Source organism: Prinia subflava, chromosome 4, assembly GCF_021018805.1.
Source record: "Prinia subflava isolate CZ2003 ecotype Zambia chromosome 4, Cam_Psub_1.2, whole genome shotgun sequence".
Lineage (NCBI taxonomy): Eukaryota > Metazoa > Chordata > Aves > Passeriformes > Cisticolidae > Prinia > Prinia subflava.
In genome coordinates this window covers 61,630,544-61,658,082 of record NC_086250.1, presented here as the reverse complement: position 1 = coordinate 61,658,082, position 27,539 = coordinate 61,630,544, and the positions used below count along the sequence as shown (strand labels likewise).

Here is a 27,539-nt window from a genome sequence, read left to right as displayed (position 1 = left end):
TGCTGCGCTGTTTCACAGCACCGAGCAGCTCGGGCACCGCCGCTGCCCGGGAACCGTTCGGTGGTGCGGGAGGCGCCGAGCGGCGCTGCCCGGGCACGGCGCTGAACCGGGCACAGCGGTACCCTCGGCACGGCACTGCCCCGGGCACGGCGGTACCCCGGGCACGGCGCTGAACCGGGCACAGCGGTACCCCGGGCACGGCGCTGAACCGGGCACAGCGGTACCCCGGGCACGGCGGTACCCCCGGCATGGTGCTGGTCCCGGGCACGGCGCTGAACCAGGCACAGCGGTACCCCCGGCACGGTGCTGGTCCCCGGCACGGCACTGCCCCGGGCACGGCGGTACCCCGGGCACGGCGCTGAACAGGGCACGGCGCTGAACAGGGCACGGCACTGCCTCGGGCACGGCGCTGTCTCCGGACCGCTCCTGCCGCACGCAGGGCTCCGGCCGCTCCGGGGCTGGCTGAGGGCGAAGGGAGCGGGGACACCACGGGGCGAGTCCCCCAGACTACCCCCGGCCCGGGGTGACCGAGCGGGAGCCACAGACACCGGGACAGCCCGACCGCACCGTGGCTCGCTCCCCTCAGGGGAGATCTACTCAAGGGGAGAGACCCCGTCCGCCACTGACCCCGCGCTCACGCCCGCCCGGCCGCGCTCCGCTCACCTCCGTCCGCCCTCCTGCAGCCCGCTACCTCCAGCCGCCGCCGACTCCAAGGTGAGGAGCCCCGGGGCGGCTCCTGCCCCCTCCCGCCCCGCGGGCGCGCCTGGGACTCGTAGTCCCCCCGCAGCCCCCGCCGGGCGCGTCCCTGCCGCGGCCTACGAGTCCCAGGATGCCGCGGGGCCGAGCGCGCCCCCGCCGGTGCGGCCTGCGCGCCGCTGCCCCGCCCGCGCCGCGGCGCCGCCCGGGCCCTGCGCTCGGAGAGAGCCGCGGCTGCACAGGGCCGGGGCATCGTGGCGAGAGCAGGGTTGGCAGAGTCATTTAACATTACCGAGTCCAACCGTGAGCCCAGCAGTGCTCCTGTACCCCGAAACCGCATCACCCAGGCCAGATCCTGACGCCTCTTGAACACCTCCAGGATGGTGACTCCACCTCCCTGGGCGACCTATTCCAGTGTCTGACCAGCCGAACTGCTCAATTTTTTCAAATATCTATCTGGGTATAATTTTTCATTTCTTTACGGGCGCAAAGATTACGTAGGTATCAATTTTATTGTGAATATGCGGGAATTAGAAGTGAAATACCTTCACAGATCTCATCTTTCAGTCCTTGGTTTATAAATGTTTTCCATCAATGATAGCTTGCTCTCGCCCAGACAAAAATGTTTTCCCACCTCCCAGATTTGGATTTGTACACAGAATTTGCAGATCTTTTTCCCCCCAACTTTGAAACTCTTGTGCACTTAGAACATGAAAAAAATTGTGAAACCAGTGTCTACAGGACTGTATTATTTGAAAACCTTAGAATGATTTCTTGACATGATTGCCCTTGTTAGAATTTAAGAGTAACTTAAATAAAACATAAATGAATTCAAGGCAAAATACAGCACTTTAAGTTTCAGTATTGTCAAACTGAGGAATTTCAAGGTCAGAACATTTCTAAAGTTATTTTAAATATGAGGTTTGTTTACTCAAAACAGGCTGTAACAACCAGGTATTTTGTTGAAAAATTTCATTGATAGATAATGCCACATACATCAGACTTCATGTGGACTGATGTTGTTAACTGAGAAGTCAAGAGACTTTGGGTAAGGTATGTTTGTTGATTCAGTTGTTTATCCAAAAAACTAATTCTTTCCTGAACATGGAAATCTGTGTTAGAATGCAGGTGTAATTCACTTATGAGGTGTGGCCTCGTGTGAAATTCTGACATGCTTTGTTGCCAGAAAAACATGCATTGCAGTAACATACCACAGGAAGACCTGTTTATACACTCTGCACAAAGAGAAAGGAGAAGAGGAAACCTCAAACAATCACAGATTAGCAGGTTTCCTGCTAGAAAAGTCCATCCAGGTATGAAGTATTTTGAATGTTCCAGTAATCCTGAGGATTGTGTTACACTAATTGTGTAAATGGTTGCATTTCAATCCAAGCTGGTTTTAATTTCTTGTGTGTGTTTTACTGTGACACACTTGAAGGTTAAGAATTATTTTTATTACTTCTTTCCAGCATTGTCTAAAGTGGTAAAAGATGCTGTGGTTCTTCAGCTCTGGGAGAAGGACAGGGATTAATATAGTGCTAAACTCAGTAGCAGCAAGATGAAAAGAGGATTTTTGGTCAAAACAAGAATAGGGAGGGAAAGTTAATACAGAATAAACACTATAGACAATTGAGGAGAAAAAAAACCCTCGGGTGGAGGATAATAGTGGAATGTTAGTTAAGGTGCACACACACCACTGGAGCAGTGTGATGACAGAGGGCTCAGTGTGGGCTCTCAGGGGATGGAGCAGCAGGAGCCACTGCTCTCCAGCAGCAAAAGGAAAGCTGTGAGGTGCTGTCAGAGGCCAGATCCAGCACTCACAGCTGCCTGGAGTGGAGCTCCAGCTGTTGGGCTGTCATTTCTCAGCTTCCTCCAGCAGCCACTGATGGTGAGTGTTGGCAGGGGAGGGAGCTGGGGGGCTGGGAGTGCAGAGTTCTGACATTTCCCACTGGGTCATTGGCAGACACTTCCCATATGGAGCATCCCAAATGGCTCGGATGGGCTCCATCAAGTGGCTCACTCCCCACCACATCCTAACCCTCACGAATCTTCTGAGAATGAGACAACTTTCTAAGGCAGAAAGATCCCTGTGTATATTTGGTGTCTTACACAGGTCCTAGGACAGGTCAAACCAGCTGAATCAGTAAAGCTGAGGTGGACATTTCCGTATGAAGTGAAACACATTTGATGTACAGGAATTTTCCCACTGATTTCAGTGGCAGTAGGCTTGGTTCTCAAAATGCTGCTGTTAATTAGTGGCTGCCCACATCCTATACAGAGGCATAACTCATGTCAAGCTTTGTTTTTGTCCATAATAACACAATCATTCTAGCAGACGCCCAAACATTGCAACATTTTCCCTTTTTTTGCACTGAAGTTCCTTGAAAATGGCTGAACTCAAACAATTTAAAATTTCCCCTGAGAGAAGTGTGATTTTAAATCAGCTAAGCTGGATGTCCAGTAGTGAGTATAGACCAGTTGAATGGCTTTGCATGTGCTGTTTCTAGCCCACCTAGAGCTATAGGTTATCAGCAGAGGGCTGCATGTGTGTGCATGATCAGTGTGCAGGGAAAGAGGGACCTGGGGTATCAGCCAGCTTCATGATATCAGCAATATGATTCTAATGCAGAAGTAGCCCTGAAACCTGTGACTACACAGTAGCTCCCTGAGTTCTGCCTTTGGCCCAGATGCAGTCAGGGAAACAGCTGAGCCTTCTGACACAGCTTCTTTGCCACTAACTTGCACAAATCTCCCCTGAGTAGCAGAGCTGAAAAGCACAACCACATTCTCTCTCTCTCTTTTTTTTTTTTTTTTTTTTTTTTTTTTTTCTGAGAAGCTTAAGAAATTTGTTTCAGTTTATAAACCTAGCATTTATCATCATCTCCCAGTATGGTATTATGGTATTCTTCCATTCCTGGAACAGCATTTTTACTTGGCCTTGCCTTGCTGCGTGCCAGCTAAAACTCTCCCCATCAGGCTCTGTCGTAATTAGCTACACAGGGACTAAGTCTTTAAGCTTACTGCCAGCTCAGTCCCTTTAGCTGAACCAGGAATAACATGGGGAAGAAGAAGCAACAGTCAGAAAACAGCAACAGAGGAGAACACTGGACAGTTCATCCACATGTCATCTGTACAATGCTTGCATGCTCATACCTCATGGTCTTTTTTTCCAGCAACAGATCCGCCACCCGTGGGTGATGGGTGCTCTGTCTGCTGCTTCACTGAAGCACTGCAAGTGGCTGCATGGCTTCAGCTGCTCTGCATTGCTGACAGCCCTAAACAGCCCTTTAGGGCCATGCTTAACGTAGGCAAGCCCTTTTGCTGACCTTCTGAGCTCCCTTGCCAGCTCAGGATGAAGGTAGCTCCCCTCTGCAGCTGCCTTGTTCCTGTTCCTGCAGTGTTGAGTCACTAGTTAAACCTCACTCCAGAGCTGATCTGAGTGGGGTTTATCTGGGGCCTCACACTGACTTCCTCCTTTGATAATAACCAACCCCCTTGACTACTAATAGATGAATGAGGAGGTGATGCTGTGGCAGCATTTACACCCCAGTAACATTTGCCCTGAAGGGTTAGCAAGTAAATAAAACATAGAACCATGTTTATGGATGTTGTCATGTTTCTTTCCAAATGTTTTCCTTTCTAGACTAAACAACTCTCCTTGGAAGCTCATAGATTCAAGAGTCTTGTTTCTGCTGCAGTACTTTGCAATCTTTCTGACTTGTTTACATCTGTATTTAAGTGGAGGGCTCAACAGCTGACAACTGCTGTCTACTTTACCAGCACTGGCAGCCATGTTTATATTTACATTTACTGTGTTTTATCATAAACACTTCCACTGATCCAATGCAAAATGGCATTTTTAAAAACTGCTTCATGCTGTTCATTTGACTTCTATAGTTTTGTTGTCTAACCCGATATTTACCCAATTTGTGTGCTGGTATTTTGTCTTGTCCTTGAGTGTATGTGTTGAGTTATTTAATTAACTACCCTTTTCTGTATATTGTCAAGATCTTGCAAAGCCAGATTTGGTGCTTCAAAAACATTGGTGCTCTGCACATTTCCTCCCATTAAGAAAATGTTATCATCTTTGGATGAAGCAAGCTTGAGAGAAAAATATTTAGGCAAAACTATGAGAACTTCAGGTTTTGTTTATTTCAGGAACTCCAGCAGGTCAGAGTTTCATTTTTCTGTACTTTCGTTTCATTTCTCTTATGTTCTCCTTATTCTACTGGAACATGGCTTAGTGAGGTGATAGAAGAAATTAGAAAGACTATAAGGGTTACTAAAAATACTAAAAGTCAGTTTTCATAGTTATGTCTGCAAAAGTTTTACAGCAGTAGATAAGCTAATTAGTACATTTTATAGCATTTTTATTGCCATTGATTATCCTTTGTGCCGCCCTTGCTATTTTAACAACTGTTTAATGTCAGATGACTCATTGCTTTCAGCCATATGGGAGGAAAAATTTAAAAACTACATTTATTGAGTATACCGTATGTGTATGCTATGTGGGGTGTTGTAGGAGTGGAAAAAGTCTAAGGAACAACTTCCTGGAGCCTGGAAAGGGCAGATGATAATACCACTTGGGAACCTTCCAGTGAGGAAGAGAAAAGCCAGTGCAGAGTTTGTGGTGAGTTTGGGTAAAATGCTTTGTGGTATTCCTCTGTGGTTGTGATTGCATACATTATTCAAGGAAAATAAAACTCTGAAAAGCAGTTTCTCTGGTTATGCTGATCTCTTGCCTGAAAAGTCAGGCAAAGTGCCTCATTGTATCTAAAGTCTTTAAAAATAAATTAATTCCCTGGAAGCACATTAACTGCACATGCATTTTAAATTGAACTGTCACCCTTCTATTGACAAATTAAAGCAAATAAAATTATCTTAAAAATAGTAATGTTTAGATCGTGCGGTTTTGTTTGTTCAATGGGCAAAAATCTTATTACAATATTTTAAAATCCCTTGCCCAAACATTAAGTTGTTCTATCCTTTAACACCCTGATATTTTGTCTTTTGTTCTATTTCTCTGAATAGAACCATTATCTTTTTTCAGGGATTGAAAGTACGCAAAGTACACTGGTTCTCCAGAACAGTACAGTGAGTTTGCAGGAGGCTGAACTGTTGCAGCAAGTTTCCAGATCAGCCAAAGGTCTGTCACATAATTTTGACTAAGCCAAGGTGTGGTGTTGACTAGTTGGTCACTGAACGACCTTTTTTTTTTTTTTTTTTCCCTGCACTACTCAGGTACTTGTGATCAAAAACATCCTAAAAATTAAACACATGGTTCAGCTGAACATGGATCTGTAACAAACATCATTCTGGTTCAGACAGGTCTAGTGCCAGAAGCAGAAGTGCAAGATGTAAGAGCACAGCAGGTATATATGATACTTCTCTCTGAGGAAAAGCTCTGGTGACTGGAATTGTTTAGCCTGAAGAAAAGGAAGCCCAGGCAGGACCTTATTGCTCTCTACAACTACCTGAAAGAAGGCTGTGGTGAGGTGGGCAGCAGTCTCTTCTCCCAAGTAGCAAAGTATAGGATGAGAGCAAATGCTTCAGGTTATACCAGGTGAGGTTCAGATTGGATATAATGAAAAATTTCTTCACTGAGAGGGTTGTTAGGCATGGCTCAGGCTGCCCAGAGGAGTGGCTGAGTCACCATCCCTGGAGGTATTAAAAGAATGTGTAGATGTGGTGCCTTAGGGACATGGTTTACTGGTGAGCTTGGCAGTGCTGGGTTCACAGTTGGACTTGATGTTAAAGGTCTTTTTCAACCTTAATGGTTCTGTGAGTCTAAGAATTGCCAGCTTAGTCTGTTTGGAACAAGGCTCCTTATGTGCTGCACTCTTGTTCTCAGAGCTGTACATTTTTTGGTTTGCAGATCAAGTGAGAGTATTGGTCTGTGGTCCTGTTTCATTCATTGCAACAGGACCATGTTATGCCCGTGGGTAGGATGGGGAGATCTCTTGGTTTGTGTTACTTGCAAAGTGCTGTTAAGTGTAACATGCTAAATATTAAAAATAACATTAACATTTGCTTTAGAATCTAGGTATTTAGTGGAAAAATTTGGTTTATGATTTCATGTAAAGCCCCCATGGCTTGAAAACATCAGAATTCTTTGTTGACATTATCTTTATTGAAGCATGGGTCTTTAGCTTGGTTCACCATAAAGTGAAGCATTTTATTTATGATAATAGACAGCTTAGGGCTATAGGGGCATTATAACGTTGCTGGTGTAGATACAACTTTATCAGAAGATACAAACATGACCCGCAATAGAAACAAACACCGAAGAGAACACAATGAAACGTTCACTGTTTACAAATCACTTCATTACTACAGACACCAAATGGCAGTTACTGTAAGTAAATCAGTTTCAGAGAACTGACTACATTTAGACAGGGAATTAGGAATTTCTGTTTGGGGCTTAATCCACAAATCCTTAGTAGAAAAAAGTTTAATGTCAAGCATTCTTTTTTTATCCACAAAACAATGCTAACCAACAGACATATCAAAGAATAAGACCAAAGGATATCAACGCCTTTACAACTACTTTTGCAATTATCTTCTGGATTAGGTACTTCGATGATTTTTTTTAATACATTTTGTAAGAAGGTAAATAGCCCAAAAATCAGCAGCAAAAATATTACAACAACAAAACAAGTAAATACAGTGCCAATGTGTCATGTTGTAGAAGAGAATACAAAGAGGACAAACAATGATAACTTAATTATATAAAATGACACAGAGCTGAAATACAGTGCACTTAAATAACTATGTGACAAAGAATGTTAAAATCTGTACTTAGTATGTAGGTTTTTATAAACATAAAATATGAACAGTCTTTGTGCTTAAACTTTTTTTCCTGTTAAACAGAATTAGTTGCTTACTTCCAATACTGCCACTGTAACTGATATTACAACAGATCACAATTTTCACAGACACATCAACATTAAAACATTTACCTATGAGAAAATAAGTCACTTCTCATTAGTTCACAGTGCGAAAAAGTGGTGTACACTCTGTCTTGAAAAAGGCTTTCAGTTATTCATCAAGCCAGTTGCAGAAAAGTCCTGATACCAGATGCAGTGCTAGATTTAAAGAATGGAAAGCAACACATCACATGTTGGGAGGAAAAAAAATAAATTTCTCGTTTCTTCATGGATATCGTCTAAGTGACCTTCGTCTTCTGTTGTAGAAATGCCTGAGCCCATGTTGCCGTGAAAAATTCATCATGTAATTTTGTTTGCGAGTGCTGTTGAAATCAAAGGGTGAAAGAAGAGAAGAGTGTCAGTTTCTTTTATATGTAGTGTAAATTCTTTTGTAGCAGTGAGCTAGTGGGACTGATTCTTCTTTGTCCTTGCACGATGTTTCAAGTCTGAGCAAACTGGTGTGAAGCACACCCTTTGCTTAAAGGTAAAGAGGTACAAGACAATTGAGAATCTGTCCCACTTGGCTTTCATTTACGGTAAGTTATCTTAGAGAAAGGTTAAGAGCTTTCAGCTACTGAAAACTGGTGCTGCTTAGGGCCAGATTCACTAAAACTGTATGCACACTTCATAGCATTTCTCTACGGGGGTTTTATCCTCCAGTTATCCTTCTGTCTTTGATCATTAACTCCTTTGTCTTGAGAACAGAAGAAAAGCTTTACTCTGCTTCATTATCTTCTTCTTTTACCATATAGGAAGTGAAGTACAACACTTTTATTCAGGTTAATGTTTCCCTCCCCTATGCATCCTCTTCCAAAATGAAGGGAAGGTCTGGGAAATAAGCATCAATATGTCTGGCAGGAGAGCAAGCAAGAGAGCCCATCTGCAGCTGAATTTAAGAAGGCACACTTGTTTGGAAGACCTACCTAGGGTACAAGGCCCATCCCACCTAATGTAGGTTTCTACTTCTCCCACTAAGGGAAGAAGGAATCATGAGAGGGCAGATCTGTAATGACCTGCAGTCAACAAATTTTCCATTTGTGGTCTCAAGGAATGTTTTCACTAGTGAGTTTTGTCTGTAAGAAGTGAATACTCACTATAATGTAGTAAGTCATACCTTCCTTTCTAGTGCATAAAGCTTATTTTTAGTGAATATGGCCCTTAGGAAAAAGGAGTAATTGTATGCTTTGATAAATACCTATGACTCTCCACAAGCAAAACCAGGTTTTGCTGTAGCATGCTAATTTAATCTAAAACAATCTATCTAATAAAATTATGCCCTTTTCATGAGCTAATCTTGAACACAATTGACTAAATTGATTAATAGTTGCCACGTCAAAATCTAGATTATAAACCTGTAAGCAAATCCAAGTCATTTCCTGACTAGTTTTCCAAGGCTTTGTAATTTGTTTGTTTTTTTTTTTTTTTGCCACTGGAATGTACATACAAGAATGAAATAAAGACCAGCTTCTGGTAACAATGAGAGAAAACAGATGTACACTTGGCACAACTTTTGGCACTCTCACAAGTAAGGTAGAGCTCTAGAGCACCTGGCAATTGAGAGAGGGGTTAATATTGACGTATTCAAGTGAAAAGGAAAGGCCTGTGCTGATTTGTAAGTTTTGTGAGAGAGATTGATGATGGTGAATTTATATAACTTAATTGCCACTTGGTAGCTCAAATGCAAAGCAGCAGTGAACATCAGTCTTCATTCTGGTCCTTGAAGGTCACCCCTGCAATGCCTGGTGGCTCACTGATGAAGGCAGGAGAGAAATTATGACTCCAAACCTGCTCCTCCAAGTGGCTGCCACTGGTCATGAAGCTTGAAGAAGTTCCTAATTTTTCCTTGCCTTTAACTCCCACTGCTTGGAAAGTGTGTGGTTCCTCAGACACAGGGCCTTCAAGGCCACATCCCACCTCTCAGGAGAACATCCTACCCAGGAGGTGAGGACAGAGCACCTATGCTGGTAGAAGGCTGCTCTGCAGCCAAAATACAGCAGATGGGCCTGGGAGAAACCACAGCCCAACTCTGAGCAGCTTTGCTCTTTGCTCTGGGTACATGGGACCAAACAGAGCCTGCCAAAATGTTTGGCTGAAAATTTTGCCATTTCTGGATGTGGTTAAATGTAGGAGTGAGCTTGGTTTTGTGTGCCTCAGCTTGGACAAGACTTGGACAGATGGGGCACATGCTGAACTGCAGTCCTTGGCCCAGGAACCTTTTCTATCCTGCCTTTGGTCTGCTTATGTTCAGCTTAGCAGAAATATTCAGGACTTGTTTTGGACACTGCTATGTGCACCTGGCCTCTATTTCACTTCAAATGACCAATAATTTTGTATCTGGGCTTAAAGGTATGGTGAAGATGTTTAAAACAATGAACAAAGAAAAAAAAAAAAAGAAAATAAAGAATTGAAAAAAGGAACAGATAAATGCTTACCTAGTAATGTAGAAAGGGTTTACTTATTTTTTATGTATATAATTTTGTTCCATTGGAGGATGAGCAAGGTGTTGGAAAGAAGCATATATTTATGTCTTACACTGAACACCATAGCAGTGCAGTGTGTGAAAAATAAGAGACATCTAAATTCTCAGGATTTTTTTTTCCTTGCAGTAATGTGGTTCAGACTTGTCCTCACTGACATAAGTCGGACTTTCCAAATACTGGTTGGATGTCACAGAAAAACCTTGATGCCAGCTGTAGAAATACTACAGTTTTCACTCTTTCCATGGGTAAATATGTATACCCTATGCATTATAGTGTTGTATCATGTTGCACCACAAAATCAGAGTAGGTCTATATTTATTTTTTAAAATTAATTTTATATATTATATGTATTTATATATTTTATATAGGAGGCAAGCACTGTATAAGAGAGATCAATAGTGCTTTATAAAATCACAAGGATAATTATATAATATGGTCTGCAAGAGTACTTACACATTTCTTGCATTTGGTGGTTGCAAAAATGTTTTCAATACTACTAGCAATGATTTTAATTTTAATTTTTATTTTCACAGAATGATTAAAGGCTTTGCCATACTTTTGCTGTTGTTTTCTTGTTCATAACACCAAAAATGTGCTGGGCAGCATCAAGCTATATTAGGATAGACCCTTCCATGATGGAGGGTGTGGTTTTTAGAATTTGTGATTGTGTAATGGACTTGTCAGCACCTGCTGAGCTTTCTGTCTTTTCTGTGCATTCCCTGAACCATCAGTCAGTCAGAGAAGTTCCAAAGTAATTATCTGTGTATTACTGATGGAGTACAAAGCAAAAAACAGTTAACAGAAGTGACTGCTGTATAATCTGTTTGACAGTTCTGAGTGCACTACTAAAAAGTAAGCAGAAGATAATACTGCTTGAATTTTTATAGGGAACCCTAAAAAATGTTCCAATGAAGTATCTGGAGTTAAGCTAGTTGGATGAAAGCAATATGCAGCCAATATTGAAGAGCAAAGACAAAACTATCTAGGGTTCAAAGAATACCTACAATAAAGCAATTTATGAGAAGGAGTCTTTCTGAACTAATGTCTCTTTAGTCTGTAGCAGAGCATTATGTTTATTTCATGTTTCCTAAAGCCCAATTTGAACTCCAAGGCTGCAACTGAAAGTTTATGAAAATGGAACATAGCAAAATGGAATGAAGAATATGCAGTACATATTCCCAGTAAATACTAATGTCATTCATTATTTGTGTGTTTTTAATTGACAGTGCACAAAACAGGAACAAAATAGAAACAAAAATATTTAGATAACAAAATTAAACATGAAAAAAAGCCTTAGAATACAGAAAAGTCCTTCAAGACTAGGTTTGGAGTAAATTTTGATGCTGAATTACAAATGGTTTGTTAGGCAGGAACTGTAATGAAATTGGTCTGTGCACTGACTGAAGTTCTGAGGGCTCATATCAGTGGCAAATATTGGCTTTAGTGGAGTCAACACTTGAACCCAGAGCTCAGTAACTGCTTAGTGGTATCTGTTAACTGCAACAGCACAGAGCAGCTGGGTTACGTGAGATGAGAGCTCTACCTGGGGACACTGGCTCTGTGTGTAGGGGCAGGTGTGGCTGTGCCACCGTGCAGACAGACTGACATACACTGCCTGACTGCTGCTGCATCTCTCTGGTCATTTATTACAGAAAAACAGGGAATTGCCCCTCGGCTGCAATACCATGCTCTAGGTGCCCTCCACTGGCAGATTTCACTGTACCCTAGCAGGAGCAGAAGGAGAAGTCCTTCCCATCGCAGCCTTGGTGAAATTCCCACTGCAGTGTGGCAAAACCTCCTGAAAAATTTCTGCTAACTTTAACTTCCCCCAGTGCTCACTGAGGAAGTGCTGCAGGATCAGGGCCCTCAGAAGCTATGTGGCACATCTTAAGAGTATAAATGATTTTCCACCAACCCATCATTGACAAAATTTAACAAAAGAGCTGTAGCTGTAACAGAAACATACATTTAATACTGATTCAGGGAAAGTACTTACCTTATTCTAGTGTAAAACCAATGACAGCAAACAATGAAATACAACACAAGTTAGAAAATGCCTTTCAATGCATGCAGCATTGTGATTAGTCATAAAACCCTGATGAGGTTTAGAGGCAATATAGGACTTTTCGTCTCTTTTGAAAATAAAAATTGAACAAATTATTTCCTCAGATTTTAAATCAATGTTTAGATTTTTATTTTCTATAAAATTCAGCATGCACTTTTTAGAAACATAATAGAAATGTAATAGAAGCACAAACTGCATAATATTAAATTTGGCATAAATGTTTTGAATATTCAGATAGTCACCCAATGTTTGAACTACTCATGTTCTTTATCATAAATATGTTGATACTTAATTTAAATACATTTTTCAAATCTTTGCTTTTTATTAAAAAAAAGAAGCCAATGAAAAGGCTTTTCCATATGAGTACATCTTGTTAAATCTAGAATATATAATTTGTATTTAATTATTCCAAAATAAGGATAAACATTCTTTGCACTAAATGCAACATAACCTCTCACTAAATCATTTGTGCCAAAAATGTGAGAATATCTCAACAATGAAGAGCATGAGGTGATGGCTATGGAGGGATTAATTCTGTTATCTATCAGTTAACCATAAAATAGTATGTGGGGATAACATTTCTTGCATTCCTTGCACAACATAAATTCCTTTGGATCACATAACAAGTTTTGGGGTAAAGAAAACGATATCAGACCCTTAGTGTTCATCTTATAACTATCTTTTATTTCTCAGTATCTTCGACTTTGAATTAAGTTAATGAGATGTCTCTAAGGGCCTGCCCTATACACAAAGAAATGGCAGCTGTGTAATGCACATGCAGAGAAGTGTGAGGTGTGTGTGCAGTGGTCAGGCTGAGAGCTGTGCTTCCAGAGAAAAACAATGTGCAAATGAAATGCAGAATTGGACATGGGCTCTTCTTAGGGCAGAAGTAAGGGGCACAGAAAAACACTCCTAAGCCTGGGATAAAATACTTTTTTTTTATCCTAAGAAGAGCCACATGGAACATATGAGAGTTGTGCCCAAAGCTTTCTTTACAAATGGAGAGAAAAAATGCTGCACTATTGAGGAATAATCAGCACTAGCTATAAAAGGGACTGGACAACTTAACAACTTGTATCCTCTCCCCACCACAGGACAGACATCAAACGTTGTTAAGTTGGCAAGATCAATTTAATGTATAACATTGTCAGCACAGGTATTTGGTTTCACCTGTTTAAAAGAGGTGCTCAATTTAAGCACCATTTGCAGCTGCATCACAATCTTAAAAATACTGGGGTTTTTTTTTGTTGAGTGATTCAAATAATTCATTCAAAAGTGGAATGATTTTAAGTAAGATACAAAAGTATCCATCTTTGGCCTTTTTTATCACTGCCAGTATTTTGCATGCATGTATAATCTGCAGGTTGTTTTTTTTCCCCACAGCAGTTTTCTTGGGGACAAAAAGGAATCAAAGAGATGTCATCCTGAAGGCATGTTTGCTGGTGAGAGGATGGTGGCCCTTGACTCAGAAATCAGTTGAACTGAACAGTGTCATGACCCTGCTGTGCATCAGCTGTGGCAGTATCTGCACTGTCACCTGGCAGCTAGGCCTGTGACAGAATTTCAAGTCTTTGGATTGCTGAGAAGAGTTGGGCCATGGAAGCATATATTCACAGGTATGCCCCTGGGGTGAGCACTGTGGGGAGGAGCAGGGACATCCTGTGTTTTGGATGGGAAATAAAATCAAGAAAATCCTTGTTTGCTTTACATCCCTACAGATCAGCTCTCCCTGCTGGCAGGTGCTTTCCCTGCTTGCCCTTACTGCAGCCCTTGGTGTGCTCAAGGAGGACATGGCTCACCTGCCCGTGGGCTGAGGAAAAGCTGGCACAGCACCCAGGTGTGCACCTGGGGGTGCAGGCAGCCAAGCCAGCACATAGGCTGTGAAAACCAGACCTCTGTCAGCCCACAGGGTAGGGAAGCATACACAAGATGTGTGGAAAGCCAGGAATTTATCTGTGTCCTAAATCATCCCTCCTAGTGTGGGTTGGCTCCTTGCTCTAACACCCCACAGGCTGAGGCTTGCCTGCTGCATCAACGTGTACACAGGTCACAAACCCAAGCATCTAGGACTGAAACCAGGGCCAGTGAGGATAATTTTGATGGTTCTGGAGAGGTGTATGGGGCCTCATCCAGGCGGGGGGTGGAATTGTTGGGTTGTAAGGGGGCTGAATATAGACTGTGTTGGACAAGGACCATCAACGGGTTTTTATCCAGGGATGTTCATGGCCTTCCGAGACTAGGCCAGAGTTCCAACAGAAATTTCTTCCAATTTAGGAGGCACAGATGTTTCCTAAAGTATCCCACCTGTGGGATGAATAAGGCAGACAGAAGCCTACTGACTCTCCAATGACTCCCGATAGAATTAATGGGAAAATGTAATTACAGAACCCTGGTGAATGGTTTAAGTTCAGGCTGTGCCTCTCTGCAGCTCTGACTGAGAGCCCTGGGGTGGCTACTGGGTACAGAGCTCTCCTCTGGCAATCTGGGAAGGGAGAGCACCCACAGGATTCTGCCTCCTCACCTCTTGCTGGAGAGCTGCCTGGGAAAGGGGGCTTGCTCTTCCCAGGAGCAGCCAGTGCTTCTGTACCCTTCATTGGAAAATGAAGGAATATTACGAATTAAGGCCAAGTCCTATCCCTAGTACTCACAGTGTGATTTTTGGTAGCCCTGGTGTGTGCAGGATCATCTAGGGTAAGTACTAACAGATGCTGATCCAGGCTCCCTTCTGATACCCTGAAGCACTCCATGGAGGTGACTGTCTTCATCATTTAACAGGGGAAGAAACTGAAGTGCTGGGGGTAAAGTGATCAGTGTGAGGTGGCCAAGTGAAATAGCAAAGCTACAGAAAAACCCAGGTGAGAGTATTTATTGATAAGGAAGTTGCAAGTTAATTCCAAATGAATTTGAGGAGGCCTAAAGAATATTTTGATGAATAACAATGTGCAGATAGAACTTAAGCAAAACAGAGGAGTTAAAGGCACCTGCCAGGTCTGGGCACATGCCAGCATAGGAACCAGATGCTCCATGGCATGTAATTCTGCCCTTCCTGAGAGCAGCATATCTCGTGCTGTAGTCAGCAGGGACTGGAACTCTACATCTGGCCTTTCGGGAAATAAGATGTCATGGCTCTGCGTTTCACTGGACTTGGTAAGGGAGAAATCAGTCCTGTTTGGTTTGTCTTTCTCTGTGGATTGTACCAGATGTCATTTCAACAGGGTAGAAATTCTCTGTCTTTAGCCTGATATTTAGGGCAGTTTTCAGAAGAACCTTAAAGCTCCTTAACAGGACTAAAATAATAGAAGGGAGGAGACACTGTCTGCCCATCTGGTTCCTTCTCTTGCTAAGGTGTGATTACTTGCTATGGCCATTCTAGTATAACATATCTCACATGACTTGTTACCACTCAACTTGTGCGTTTAGTCCACAGCCTGGCAGATCTCATTCTGCCTGGCAGATCTCATTTCTCACCTGTCAGAGAAATTCTCCGCATTTCAGCCTCAGAATAACTTTTTAAAGTTCTGTTTTATTACTACTTATGGCCCCTAATTCAGTGTTTGGATTTATGAGTAACACTATGCTTTATTTTTTCTCTTACATGGTTTGCTCTGTTAATTTCATTTTTAATTGCAAGGTAGAAAGACATGTGAATATTTCAGAATGACCAGTTCCCTTTTCCATGGTTTCCTAAACACGGTGAACTTCCTGCAGGCTCATACTCTTCCATATCTTTCCTGATGCAGCATCATACAGCCATTGATTAACTCAAACAGGAATCATATCCATCTCTCTCCTCTGTTCCTTCCAGTTTTAAGCTTAATGTTATGGAAGCAGAGCCCAGCAAGGTGTGTAAAAGCAGCAGAGGGTGTGCAGTTACTCAGTGTTGGGACCAGTTTCGTTTGGGGTTGCTATGAGTGCCATGCAAGCTGGTGCTTCTTGGTGGAAAGGAGAACAGGACTAACTAGCAATCAGACAGTTCACTTTGCTAATATTGTTAAACGACATTACTTGCAGTGCCTCTGCTAATTCAGAAACCTCATAGCTATAATTACACAGTCTGGAGGTTATCTAAGCCTAATTTCCTCTTTGGTTGCTTTTAAATTGTTCAATAAAAAGAATGTTTGAACCTATCTATGGAGCAGGCTCTCCTCTCTTTGCCAACCACTGCCAGCGATGAGTTCCTGCCCGGGAAGCCACTAGCATTTCACTTCTACTGGAACTAAATTGTTAGAGAAAAAGCAGGTCATCTCTTCATGGTGCAACACAGGAAAAACGGGTTAGCTGCCAGCGAAACCCATCTCAAGAATGGGAGAATCAGGAGGCTGCAGACTTGGTAAAATCTTGACAAGGGGATGAATATAGAGCTCGGACCATAGGAACCTGATATAGTGAACCCTGTTTCTGAACAGTATCCTTCTTACTAAAAAAAGGAAATGAATAAGGCATTAGTTGCTAACACAGATTTTTAAGAGGCACAACAACATTACTTTGTGCAATGAATGATACAGAAGAATCTTTTTTATCTTTGAAAGGATATAGATCAGCCTTAAACAGCAGCACAGTGTTGAAGAGGAATATCCTTTCTTATATCCCAGCAAAATAGTTTTTTAAGTCATTGCTGCATTCCAGGACCACAGCAATACTTGGAGGTGACAAAGCCCCACTTTCCCTCCTGCATTTTTCCAGGATGCACAACACACCCCCCTGCTGTGACACTCACTCCGTGTCCATCTTAACTACTGACTGTTGCAGTCAGGGCAGAGCATCAGGAAAGATAGGATTTTAAAGGTTTCCCTTTGAGAAAGGATTCCCTGGGCCACAATGGTTCTTAATGAGCTTAATACTCATGTCATGCTGGAGAAAGTTCAGTGCTTTCTGAGGTGGGGTGGGATGAGGTGAAGCTGATACTCACAGGACGACTTCTACGTGGTCCAAAGCCCACTGATCATGACCTGTCCCGTTGTGACGGGGCTGCCACCAGCGCAGTAAGACTCCTTTCATCCGTGCCTCCCTGTCACACAAACACAAGAGCCTGTGAGAGATCCAGACTGTTGCTGTTTTGCATATCCCTGTCTATCCCCAAACAGGAACTGGGAGAAAAGTCAAATTGTTTCTATGTCGCTGAACATCACCACATTGTACATGTGAAACACTTAATAGATAAAAATGCACACAGGTAGGGAGGATTTCTTCCCCTTATCTTCAAAACAAGTATTCTTTCCATTTTTCTTTTAAGTCCATTGATAAACACTAGCCTGGAATTTCTTAATCAGCCTTTCTCTTAAATCTTCTTCTTTGTTTACCCTCTCATCAACCTTTTTTCTTCAACAGTGATGCAAAGATAGGTTATTTTTTAGCAGAAATGTAACTTGTGTACTTAGAGGTAATGAAATGTGACTGGGTACTCACAAGGGAACATTATAAGACACTCTTTGGGCTTGTATAAAGTCCTTTGGCTGATGCTGTGCAATTACTTGCCATGTAATTCCATTATTTACACTGTATTGGAGGAGCACTGCCTTGTCTACAGTGTTAGGATCACTCAGATTGGTATTACAACTGTCTGTTTGTGAAATACTTCCAATTTGCAAAACAAACATGATTTTGCTGTAAAACATAGAGAGAAAAGATATTTTCAATATGCAAAATTATTCAAACAGAAACAACTGTATTTCTAGGTTTATTGCAGTTACCTTATCAAAAATTGTTGCATTTTCAAGAATCATTACTTTAACATGCAAAATAAACTGTTCTCACATCTTTAAAACACAGCTCCCCTTTCAAAGTAATACTTTACTACCTATGACATATTGTTGCAGGCAGGATCAAATTTTACAATGTATCTGCACAAAACTGAGATGGATAAAAATGCAAACATGTAAATGAGTGTATGAAAAGTTTAAGAAGCACAAATAAAGGTTGAATATAAGAAAGTGCCTGAAAGTATGTGTCATATTCTACCTGGGTGTTCAAGTTAAAAGAGAAGAGCCTGATTTATATCTGGCCCATGGGCCAATTCATTCTGTTTCTAATCTTGCTTTGGACATATAAATATAAACCAGTCCCGAAAGCTGTCACTCTGCTAAGAGCCAGCACAGACTGGTTATATTTGTTTTTCTGTGGCCAAAGAGGCTCAATAGATGAAAAAGATACTCCTGTTCATTGCCAGGTGAATATAATTCTATTTGACAACTGAAATGGGAAAATGACCCTGTAATTACTAAATAACATCTTTAGGCATAACCATTGTGGAGGCACACACAAACATGGGATTTGTCTTATCAGATCAGGCACTGGTCCAGGCAGTCTGGTGTCCAGTCTTTGCCAACAGCTTCATTGTCAGTGCCTGCTCACATAGATAGTGCTCTGCTGGGCATGATGAAAACATCTGACCTTTTCATCTGACATCCTCACTCTCCATCTCCCAAATCAAAGTCACAAAGCATTTTGCCAACCCATATGTTTTCTGCCAGCCACATCCAACTGCATGGCACAGCCAGGTCAGTCCATCCTCATCTGTACTGGCCCACATGGCTGCACACACATGTGAACAGTTTCCTTTCTCATGAATTGTTAAAAAAGCTGCTTTAGGCTCAAACTATTACCTTGCTCGGGTGAGATCCAGAGGCTTGGTCACAGCTTGTCTTATTTGACATCCATTAAAATAGAGTGAATCTCCATGGGCATAGGGCGCCAGCTGTCCACATCCATTCCCTATCACTCCCCCCTGAATGGTTTCCCAGTTTATTTCAGTGACTCTTTCAGATTCAAAATTATCTTTAATATAACTTGGCAGATCATGGCTAAAAACAGAGCAGTCATCACCTAAAAATGACACAGTGAAGTTGTAAAACACACAAAAATGGAAAGAATGGAGAAAATTGAGTTACAGGTCATTGTAACTCCTTTCAATCTTGTAGCTCAATATACAGCGTAACGACAGTCTGAATATATTTCAGCAGATTCATTAATAATGTGCACATTGATATACAGCAGTCATTTTTACAAAATTGAGGCTCTGAGTCTAATTTTTACATTACAGTACAACTTCAAGACCTGCAATACAGTTTCTCCTTTTCTGCTTTGATGCCAATAGGGGAAACCTCAAATTCCTGGTTGAAGGCAAATATGTCTAAAAACTCAGAAGAGATCTGATCTTATGAAGTTACGAGGCTCTCCTGGAAGATATCAAACACTGGCCCCATTCCCACAAAGCACTTAGAGCTTAGCAAGGGCACGCAGGTACCATTAGGCTTAGCTGCACTGAGAGCTTGGAGCAGAACACTCTGTCCTGATGGGGCACAGAGTCCCTTACAAATGCCAGCCACCAACATCTGGATCCCATTTGTGCATCCTCTGGGATGCACCCTTGGAAGGAGTACAGGGTGGAAGCCAATTCTGGGCAATCAAATAATCATATTCTGCCTTCAATAAAGGCTGGATAGACTTTACACACAGTGCCAGACAGGAGAGACTGCTGACTCAATCCACAGGAGTAAGGAGAGGGAAAAGCTGTTATTTGGAGCCCTGACAAATTATTAATTTTGAATTTGTTACTCAGACATTCCAGCGATGAATTTGGACATGATACATCACTTTGTCTTTTTTGTTTAATTTTGAGCTAGACTAGACTGTAGTAGATGCACAAGAGAGAAATGAAGAAATGGAACCTTGGAATCCTTCGTCACAGATGCAAATGGCTCCAGTCGTGCAGTACCCGTGGCCACTGCAGAGCTTTGGGCACGCTTCCCCAATGTACACGTGATCGATTGCCCAGCTCTGCTTCTCTAGCTCTTCTCCCTTCTGAATCCACCTGAACTGGGTTGCACTGCAAATATCAAAATCCAAACACTCTATTAGGATAGCAATTAAACACATCTGTACAGTGATGTTCTAATACACCAGTACCAAGTGTAACCAAAAATGTCATGTGAGGGGGCTGTGACTTCAATAACTGGAAAGAATCACCTTGCTACATCATTGGCAGTAGTGAATTCTATTAACAAAAAGCTTCCTGAAGAACATTAGTTGTGTATCCAATCTAAATCTGTATTTTAGGAGTCATTTCTAATTCACCAGTGGTTCCTAGTAAACCATGCCAGCAAGACAGCTGTTGTTTCATAGGTCCACAGTGAGCTGACCTTTCAGTAACCTACCTGGATGAGACATGGTCAGGCAGCTGGATAGTTATTCTTCTCCACATGGAGCTGTTGACAGAGTTATAGATAGTAGCTTCATGGAATTGAAATGGGGAGCAGCCAATGCTATTAGAGGAGGAAGGAAGGCAGTGTGTCTGGACGAGTTGCCATGAGTCTGTCCTGTAGGAAGCAAGAAAAAAAAAAAAAAAAGAAAAAGTTTTAAAACAACAGAAAAAATAATGAAAGGAAAACAGATAATTTCTAAGGGTCATGACATTGCCTGTCTTACTAAACAAACACAAGAGATTGTCAGCAATAGTTTCCATGCTCTGGAGCCACAAACAAACAAGAGGTGAGAGGCCAAAGCGCAGGTGCAGCCAGGGAGGATGTTTGAGTGTTGTGGAGCCCTTGGTGGTGGTTCTCCCAGCAGTGTAGTACATACAGCTGCTCTGGGCTGCATGACAGGAGGATTTATTTAGGAGGCTGCTCCTTAGCCTCTTTCTTACAGGTTCAGAAGAGTCCCAATAGAGTTTGCTACATTTTCACCCACAGTTATTTAGGCACAGAATATACCTTAGTTTTGACAAATTATAACATACTGCTATTCTACAGCATGAGGCAGTGTTATTGTTAGCTGGTTAAAGGCCAGTTTGGAGTTAAATAACATCCACTTCATTACAACTTGGTCCTGTATCCTACTAAAAGTTTCCTGTGAATGTGTTTTCCTGTGAGCACATTTTTAACAGGAACATGCTCATGACTGTAACTACAAGCTCAATGCCATCAATCTGTCAACATCTGGGATAAATTATAAAGAGTATTTATGGGAGTTATGTAGACAAATCCCAGTGCTTGCACACAGACTTTATTCAGACTCTGTTACAACGTGAATAGCAATGCAATTGCTTTAATAAATAGAAGCTGTCTACATTTTTAATGTCACACTATTTTTTTCAGGTCTGTGTATTCTGCTGTCATTTACCTGGCATCCTTTGTGTACTCCAGCATCACTGAGTGGAGATCCCCACAAGAATTTGCCTCACAGCCAACCACGATCTATAGCACAAATAAAATCAACTGCTATAACAAGTCAGGTAGACATTCAAAGTGATATATAATCACATTATGTTCTCCTTTTGTTCCTTTATTGAGTGTGTGAGGGATTGTCAACTTAGAACTTGGGCAAAATCCATCAAAAAGTAGATGGAAAACAAAAGACACAGTACTTCAGATACTGTTATTACTTAAAGAATTTTGATTCCTTGCTACTGTTATTTCCTAACAGAATCCTAACGCTTCATTTATAAAGTCAAATTAAGTATCTAAACAAACATTGTGTCTGAAACAAAATATATGGTAGTTCCTTGGCATTCCCAAAAGAGAAGCATGTATGAAATTTAAAATTCATAATGGCAAACATGTGGGTATAAACTTTAAATCAGTCTACTTTAGGAACAGAATTATTCTGAATATTTTAAAAAATAGACATATTTGTTTCATATTACAGTAGAAAGATTACAGTACCCAGTGTACATTACTGATTAGATAATACAATGCAAAATTTCAAACAGAACCCATGCTAGAGCTGAGTTCTTAGTTCAGAAATAAAATCTTTGCTGTGAGTGGTGAAAAAAATGGGGAGATCAGGAAAGAAAAACTCTGCAGTAAGAGTTTAGTAATATGAACTATTAAATGCTGATGGTTTATTATAATTTTGGTCTTAAAATAGAGGAAAAATATGATAGTCTGGATAAAATTAGCATCTTGGAGACAGTCTTGACATTCAGTAGTAAAAAACTTAAGTGACTCCTCTTGTACATAATTTCTTTAGAATGCTGAATGGGGAAGCAGTGCTTTAGGGATTATATTAGATAGTCAATACAAAATAGGCAGTGACATTGAGAAAAGGTGAAAATATTGATCTGTGGAAAATGGAAAATTCTGGAACCATCTTGTCAAAGAGAAGAGCAAGAAAAAAAACCGCAATAAAAAAATGGATTGCTATTTTGATAAGCATACTTTCATGTTCCTGGTTTATTTAAGTCAGGGTGCTTGGGGATTGGCCAAGAACATTTCTGGAAAACAACTACTTGTTGCCTTTGGCTCCGTGTAGAATTCTACCTTAAATCAAATTAAAATACTCAGAAATGTTTCTCTGACGGTTTGGGTCATTTGCCATTCTACACAAGGAAGTAGAATAGGTGCTTCTACTTGAACACATTTGCAATTTCCATAAGACACTCTTCTCTAGCCCTCTTCTCCCTTACCTTTTCTGTTCCTTCACAAATTAGGGAAAAAGAACTTATTCTGCATGACATCTATTCAAACCTTAGAAAATAATTCCTACTGTATCTGATGATCCAGTCATTTCAGGGAAAAGGTATTAGACTTCCAATTCCTCTGACTAACCCCAAAAGCATACTGACAATCAGAATATTTTGACATTTTACATTCATTCAGCCTTTCTGGTTCTCATTACCTACACTTCACATTTTCCTTTAATTTCCAGTAAAAAGTTACTATTAATTATTCATCCAATTGAGCATCCTAGTTGGAAGAAGAATAATTTCTGGAGACACATTAGATGAATTTTCATTGTGTTCTTTACTTTGGAGAGAGAGAACATTTCTTACTTTAAACTGCATCATGTATCCTGGCTGTATAATGAGCTCCCTGGAGGACAGGATGTTGTGTGTTTTATCCTTTTTCTTGTTTGGCCAGTAGAGATGGAATGATGGATTTCCACAGAACCCTGCAGTTCTGACTGCATTAGGGTAAAAGCTCCAGTTTTCTTCATGAGAGGTGCCTTCTATTAAGACAAGTTAAATAAAATTACTGCATTGTCTTGGTAAACATCAAGGCTTAGCAATGAATCCACGGAATCACTAGATAGAGTACTTTAGTGATATGGACACTACATTTTTGCTATCTGTAGTGACACACAGTAAGCTACAAAGAGACCTAATAAAGACATTCATCGCCAGAGAGGTAATTAAAATATTTAAAGAATAGTACTTTTACAAAGTATGATGAGATAAAAGCATACTACCAGAAACTTAAATGAAATTGGTTGGCCTGAAATAATTTTTTTAATGTGTATATACATGTGCACACATACACATCTGAGTATACATGTGTATATATATGTATTTTTTTTATGCACTTCTATTAATAGCATGAAGAGTAGCATATAAACAGCATTAGTCTACAAAATGAAAAAGCTGCAGAGTTAAAATAAAAGAAAGTCTGTACTGGGGTTCCCAATACCTCCAAGGGTCCAGCCCTTGCAGAGAAATGACTTAATAACAGTGAGACAACTTCTCTGGACATGCTTTGTAAAATAAAAGGTTTTGACAAAGGTTGACAAAAAAAAAATATAGAACAAAGAAATACAAGTGGAACACAGTGTAGAAAACACTCTTACACTGGCTAAGGCAGTCTAAAAAAGCCTAGAGCACCTCTGTGCTGTCCCTTTAGTTCTTGATTGTTTAGGTGGGCTATTTGGCACCTTGCCCAATGAAATTGGCACCAGGCTTTGAGGTAAACTTCCAAAGCCCAATCAGTGCCTCTGTGCTGGCACTGAGCCAGTTACAATGAGAGCAGCATGGAAAGTTCTAGCTAAAGTTCCTGATATGTCTAGAGGTAAATTGCAACTTCTTTCCTTATACAGAACTGCCCACTTGGATGTGGGAGGTGCTTTCCTACAACTCTACGTGCAAGCTCCCAGGGCTCAGGTAAGATAAGAACAGATAAGGCCAGACAAGGGATGAGCTGCTTTGGCTGTTTTACCATCATCAAAGGTGTCCACCAGCTGGCTGGGGTTGATCTCTGCCCCCCCGATGAGGATGTTGTCCAGAGCCCACTGCGCGCGCTCGGGGCCGGGCACCACCACCCCGCTGCTGATGGTGAAGGGCTGCCACCAGCGCAGGCGCGTGGTGTTGGTCAGGGCGCGCTCGGGGAGCAGGATGTAGTCGTGCCTCACTGAGATGTACTTCTGGTAATCCATCTCGTGGAGCAAAGTCCAGGATATCCCTGCAATGAAGAGATGCAGGGTTAGTGATAAAACCGAGCACATGGTAGAATCTTCTAAAGGATTTAAGCAAGATAATGGGAATAAAAGTAATAGCGATGGTCTTCTGATAGAGCTTAACTTCTAAGGATAGTTGAAGCTGTTACTCTCTGCAAGAGTAACCTTACAATTGTAAAAAGAAATAATCAACTTGGGTGGAAGCCACTGATTACTGAAATAAGACAGGAAGATTATGGAAAACTTCTGAGCAATAGATGGGAATTTTAGATGGGGAAAAGAGCTTTTAATGGACAAAAATAGCTTTACAATTAACAATTAGAATTTTTATTTTGGATCTCTGACAACTTCTCAGGTATTCATGGTGAATACAGAACCAGACTGTAGCTCAGCTGTAAATACAGTATGTACTTGCCTCCATCAATGGAGTAGTCTAGCAGCACTCCTTCTTTTCTGCAAGTCGGTCTGTGGCATGTTGTCATGTTGTTCTCACTCCCAATTCTCCCCCAGTACTGTAGAAACCTAAGAGTAAATGTATATGATCACATCTGGTAGACTTTGCACAAACAGAGGTTGCTTTCATGTTAACAGACATGCTGAAATTGTTCCAAATGCCAGCATTTTTAGGCAAGTAACAATGATGCACAAGTACTACAAGGTTTCCTAAACCGTTGTCTAGTAATTTTCATGGGAACCTCATGGAATTCAGCTAAGAACTGCCCCTGGGAGGGAGTAACCCAAATGTACCAGGCAGGGACAGACTGGGTGGGAGCTGTTTTGCTTGGAGTTCCCTGAGAGGCCTGGTGGAATGGGGGCTCACCACATGTTAAGGTGCCCTTGTACCCATGAAGGTCATAAAAGAAGTTGATAAACTGAGGCAAGGTCAGTGGAGGACATTGGAGTGATTGGAACCAGAGATCAGAACCAGTGTTCATACACTGAAAGAATAGGGAGTTCCAAATAGATTTAATAGGGGAAAAAAAAAGAAAAAAAAATCACTCTGAGAGTAACTGAACACTAGTACAAGTGTTCCAGTACGGACAGACAGTACAATCTCTGTTCTTGGAGGTTTTTAAGGATCCAGTGGGACAAAGTCCTGAACAATCTAGCCTGAATTCAGTGTTACCTGGCTTTGAGCATGAGGTTGGAGGCCCCTTCTTTCCTGGGATTCAGCAAACTTGCAGAATTTCAGAAGTCAGTCTGTGGCTTCATTAAAGCCATATGGTCAAGAGAAATGCTGCTGAATTTGTCTATGTTATGTCCTTAGGTTGTCTAAACTGACAGAAGTCCATTGCTCTCCTTATAAGTCATCCTTTCCAACAGCACAGAAGTGGAATGGCTCTTGTGTGGGCACCCAAGAGAGGAGAGCCAGCAGAGGTCCTGCTCTGAACTCAGTGAGAGACGTGGCGGGTGCTTCCAGCAGTGATGCCCAGGTGACTGCTGTTTTACCTCTTTGCAGGACACAAGTTGCTGATTCCAGGACATTTCTGGACAAAGGGACCTACTGCTTCACCTGGGCATGTCCGACCCTTTCCACTGTGCTAGGGTGAGCCTTGCTCTCTGTGACTCATCTGAAACCATCAGCGCTCTGAGAATCAATCTCAGAGCCCTGAGAATCATGATCTCAGCAGTGTCTGCCTCAGGCAGTGCTACTCTTGTGGTGGCCTGGGAATTCCCTGAGCTACCGGCTATGCTGCCTGCTGCTTTGGCAGTGCATGACAGAGTTCCCCGTGACAATGACATGGAACCATGACCTACTTGGCCCCCCGCAGGTCCAGATCCTGAGTGACAGCCTGCCTCACAGTTGCACCTCCGAAATACAGAGTTGTGTCTTCTGCGAGAATTCCACACTCGGTACAGGTATTTCCACCTTCTAAGGACATCCATAAATCTGGTTTAATTTCCTCGTTGTCAAAGCGCTCTTTCAGGAAGGTCTGTAAGTAAGGTATTTAACATGAAGCACAGGTAGTAAGATTTTAAGTCTTTTTCATAACCACAGCTGGAATGGACCTAAACATGTTTGAAGGGCTCAAGAACACTGTAAATTTTTCTCAGGGTGACTGAACATGATCACTTCTGGCTGAATATTTGGCCACTTGAACTGAATTGACCAAATGTGAAAATATATTAGGGCTGGAATTTAACATGCTTGGGAGGTAATGCAGCAAATTAAAATTGGCATGTGCAAATGAATGAACGTGCTGGGTTTGTGTGGCAAGGTTTTGATGGCAGAGGGTGACAGTGGGAGACATCTGTATGCATGGGAGAAAAAATATTCTATATCTTTCCTCAGCAAAACCAGCAATCCTGGCATTAAGGAGTTAGCAGTAAAACTCTCCTAAAATTGCTGCCATTTTATCCCAAGTGTCATTAATAGGATGGATATATTACTAATTAAAAATTGAAAACAGACAATAGTATTTGTTCATGTAATTAGTATTTCAGATGAAAAGCAACAGGTTATAATAATTCAAATGACGTGATAACTGACAACTTTTTAACTTTTAAATTAGCAATATCTAACTAGAGTCCACTTGCTTGCTTAAGAGCAGTAAGCTCTTTCACAGTACAGACAATCTTTCTATTTTGTTCAAATACAACCATATGTGCAGGGGTGATTTACATCCTATAAGGATGATTAAAAGATGAACAGTGAACGTTATCACAATGTATTCAGGCTAAGTGTTATTTTCAAAGCAACAAACCCATTCTTGAATAATGCAGTGATAGTTTTGTTAAAAAAACTGATGAAAGGGCTGAAAATGGATTTGATTTTCTTGAGGCTGACAGGAGTCAAAGATAAATTTCCAGTGAGATCAGTCTCTTCTCTCTCCCTTTTCCAGTCAAACACACACCAAAATTCATTCTTTAAAACGTGCGATGAAATTACCTTCAGTGTCTGAGTCAGGTAGCAGTTTGGACCTGAATACCCAGGATCACAGATGCATTGCTCATTCAGGCAGTCTCCATGACCTCTACAGTTTTCCAGACAACCAGGGCCCAGGTAGAAATTATCAATGGCCCACTGCATATCTGAGTATTTCTGGTAGAACCGAAACCTCACAGGACTAGATATGAAGGAATGAAGAAAACCAAACATATGCATAAAACAACTTTGCTCAGTTGAAAAAAAGTGATTAAACACAATATACTAATGACTGTACTATCTTCTGAGCTTCCACAATTAGTGAAAGTATCTATTGAAATCAA

At 41.5% G+C, this 27,539-nt stretch overlaps 3 protein-coding genes and 1 long non-coding RNA gene across 8 annotated transcripts in view; 2 read left to right on the top strand and 2 right to left on the bottom strand.

Annotated features, from left to right (window-relative positions):
• The window catches only part of SLC26A5 (solute carrier family 26 member 5), a 33,951-nt gene extending 32,464 nt beyond the window's left edge, over positions 1–1,487 (bottom strand). For 2 of the 5 annotated variants that reach the window (XM_063396916.1, XM_063396920.1), the window contains exon 1: positions 664–795. The gene's annotated coding sequence lies outside the window, so the exon portion shown is untranslated. Of the gene's footprint in view, positions 1–663; positions 806–988 lie in introns of those variants that run through there. The other 3 variants (XM_063396919.1, XM_063396917.1, XM_063396918.1) reach the window with 3 other exon arrangements.
• LOC134549465 (basic proline-rich protein-like) lies at positions 249–1,065 on the top strand. Its single transcript, XM_063395008.1, has 2 exons — positions 249–333; positions 440–1,065. Exons 1-2 carry the CDS (start codon positions 249–251, stop codon positions 1,063–1,065), a joined length of 711 nt encoding a protein of 236 aa, XP_063251078.1.
• A 5,325-nt stretch (positions 1,488–6,812) lies between the features above and the next one.
• Positions 6,813–27,539, bottom strand: part of RELN (reelin) — a 277,609-nt gene continuing 256,882 nt past the window's right edge. Inside the window, exons 53-64 of the mRNA XM_063396915.1 lie at positions 27,220–27,397; positions 26,088–26,263; positions 24,745–24,851; positions 24,092–24,334; positions 22,936–23,111; positions 21,285–21,358; positions 20,321–20,482; positions 19,835–19,992; positions 18,770–18,989; positions 17,574–17,771; positions 17,077–17,175; positions 6,813–7,945 (exon numbers count right to left, since the gene is read on the bottom strand). Of these exons, the coding sequence (XP_063252985.1) occupies positions 7,849–7,945; positions 17,077–17,175; positions 17,574–17,771; positions 18,770–18,989; positions 19,835–19,992; positions 20,321–20,482; positions 21,285–21,358; positions 22,936–23,111; positions 24,092–24,334; positions 24,745–24,851; positions 26,088–26,263; positions 27,220–27,397 (1,888 nt within the window). The 3' untranslated portion in view covers positions 6,813–7,848. The remainder of the gene's footprint in view (positions 7,946–17,076; positions 17,176–17,573; positions 17,772–18,769; positions 18,990–19,834; positions 19,993–20,320; positions 20,483–21,284; positions 21,359–22,935; positions 23,112–24,091; positions 24,335–24,744; positions 24,852–26,087; positions 26,264–27,219; positions 27,398–27,539) is intronic.
• LOC134550331 (uncharacterized) lies at positions 7,952–24,038 on the top strand. Its single transcript, XR_010080311.1, has 4 exons — positions 7,952–10,347; positions 13,551–13,783; positions 21,260–21,396; positions 23,973–24,038. It is a non-coding gene; the product is annotated as an uncharacterized LOC134550331 (long non-coding RNA).

Excerpts from the sequence above, each read along its gene's own strand:
- LOC134549465 (XM_063395008.1), top strand. The coding sequence starts at position 249 with ATGGTGCTGGTCCCGGGCACGGCGCTGAACCAGGCACAGCGGTACCCC. Across the intron at positions 334-439 it reads CCGGCACGGCACTGCCCCGG|GGCTCCGGCCGCTCCGGGGC; the intron begins GCACGGCGGTAC and ends TGCCGCACGCAG.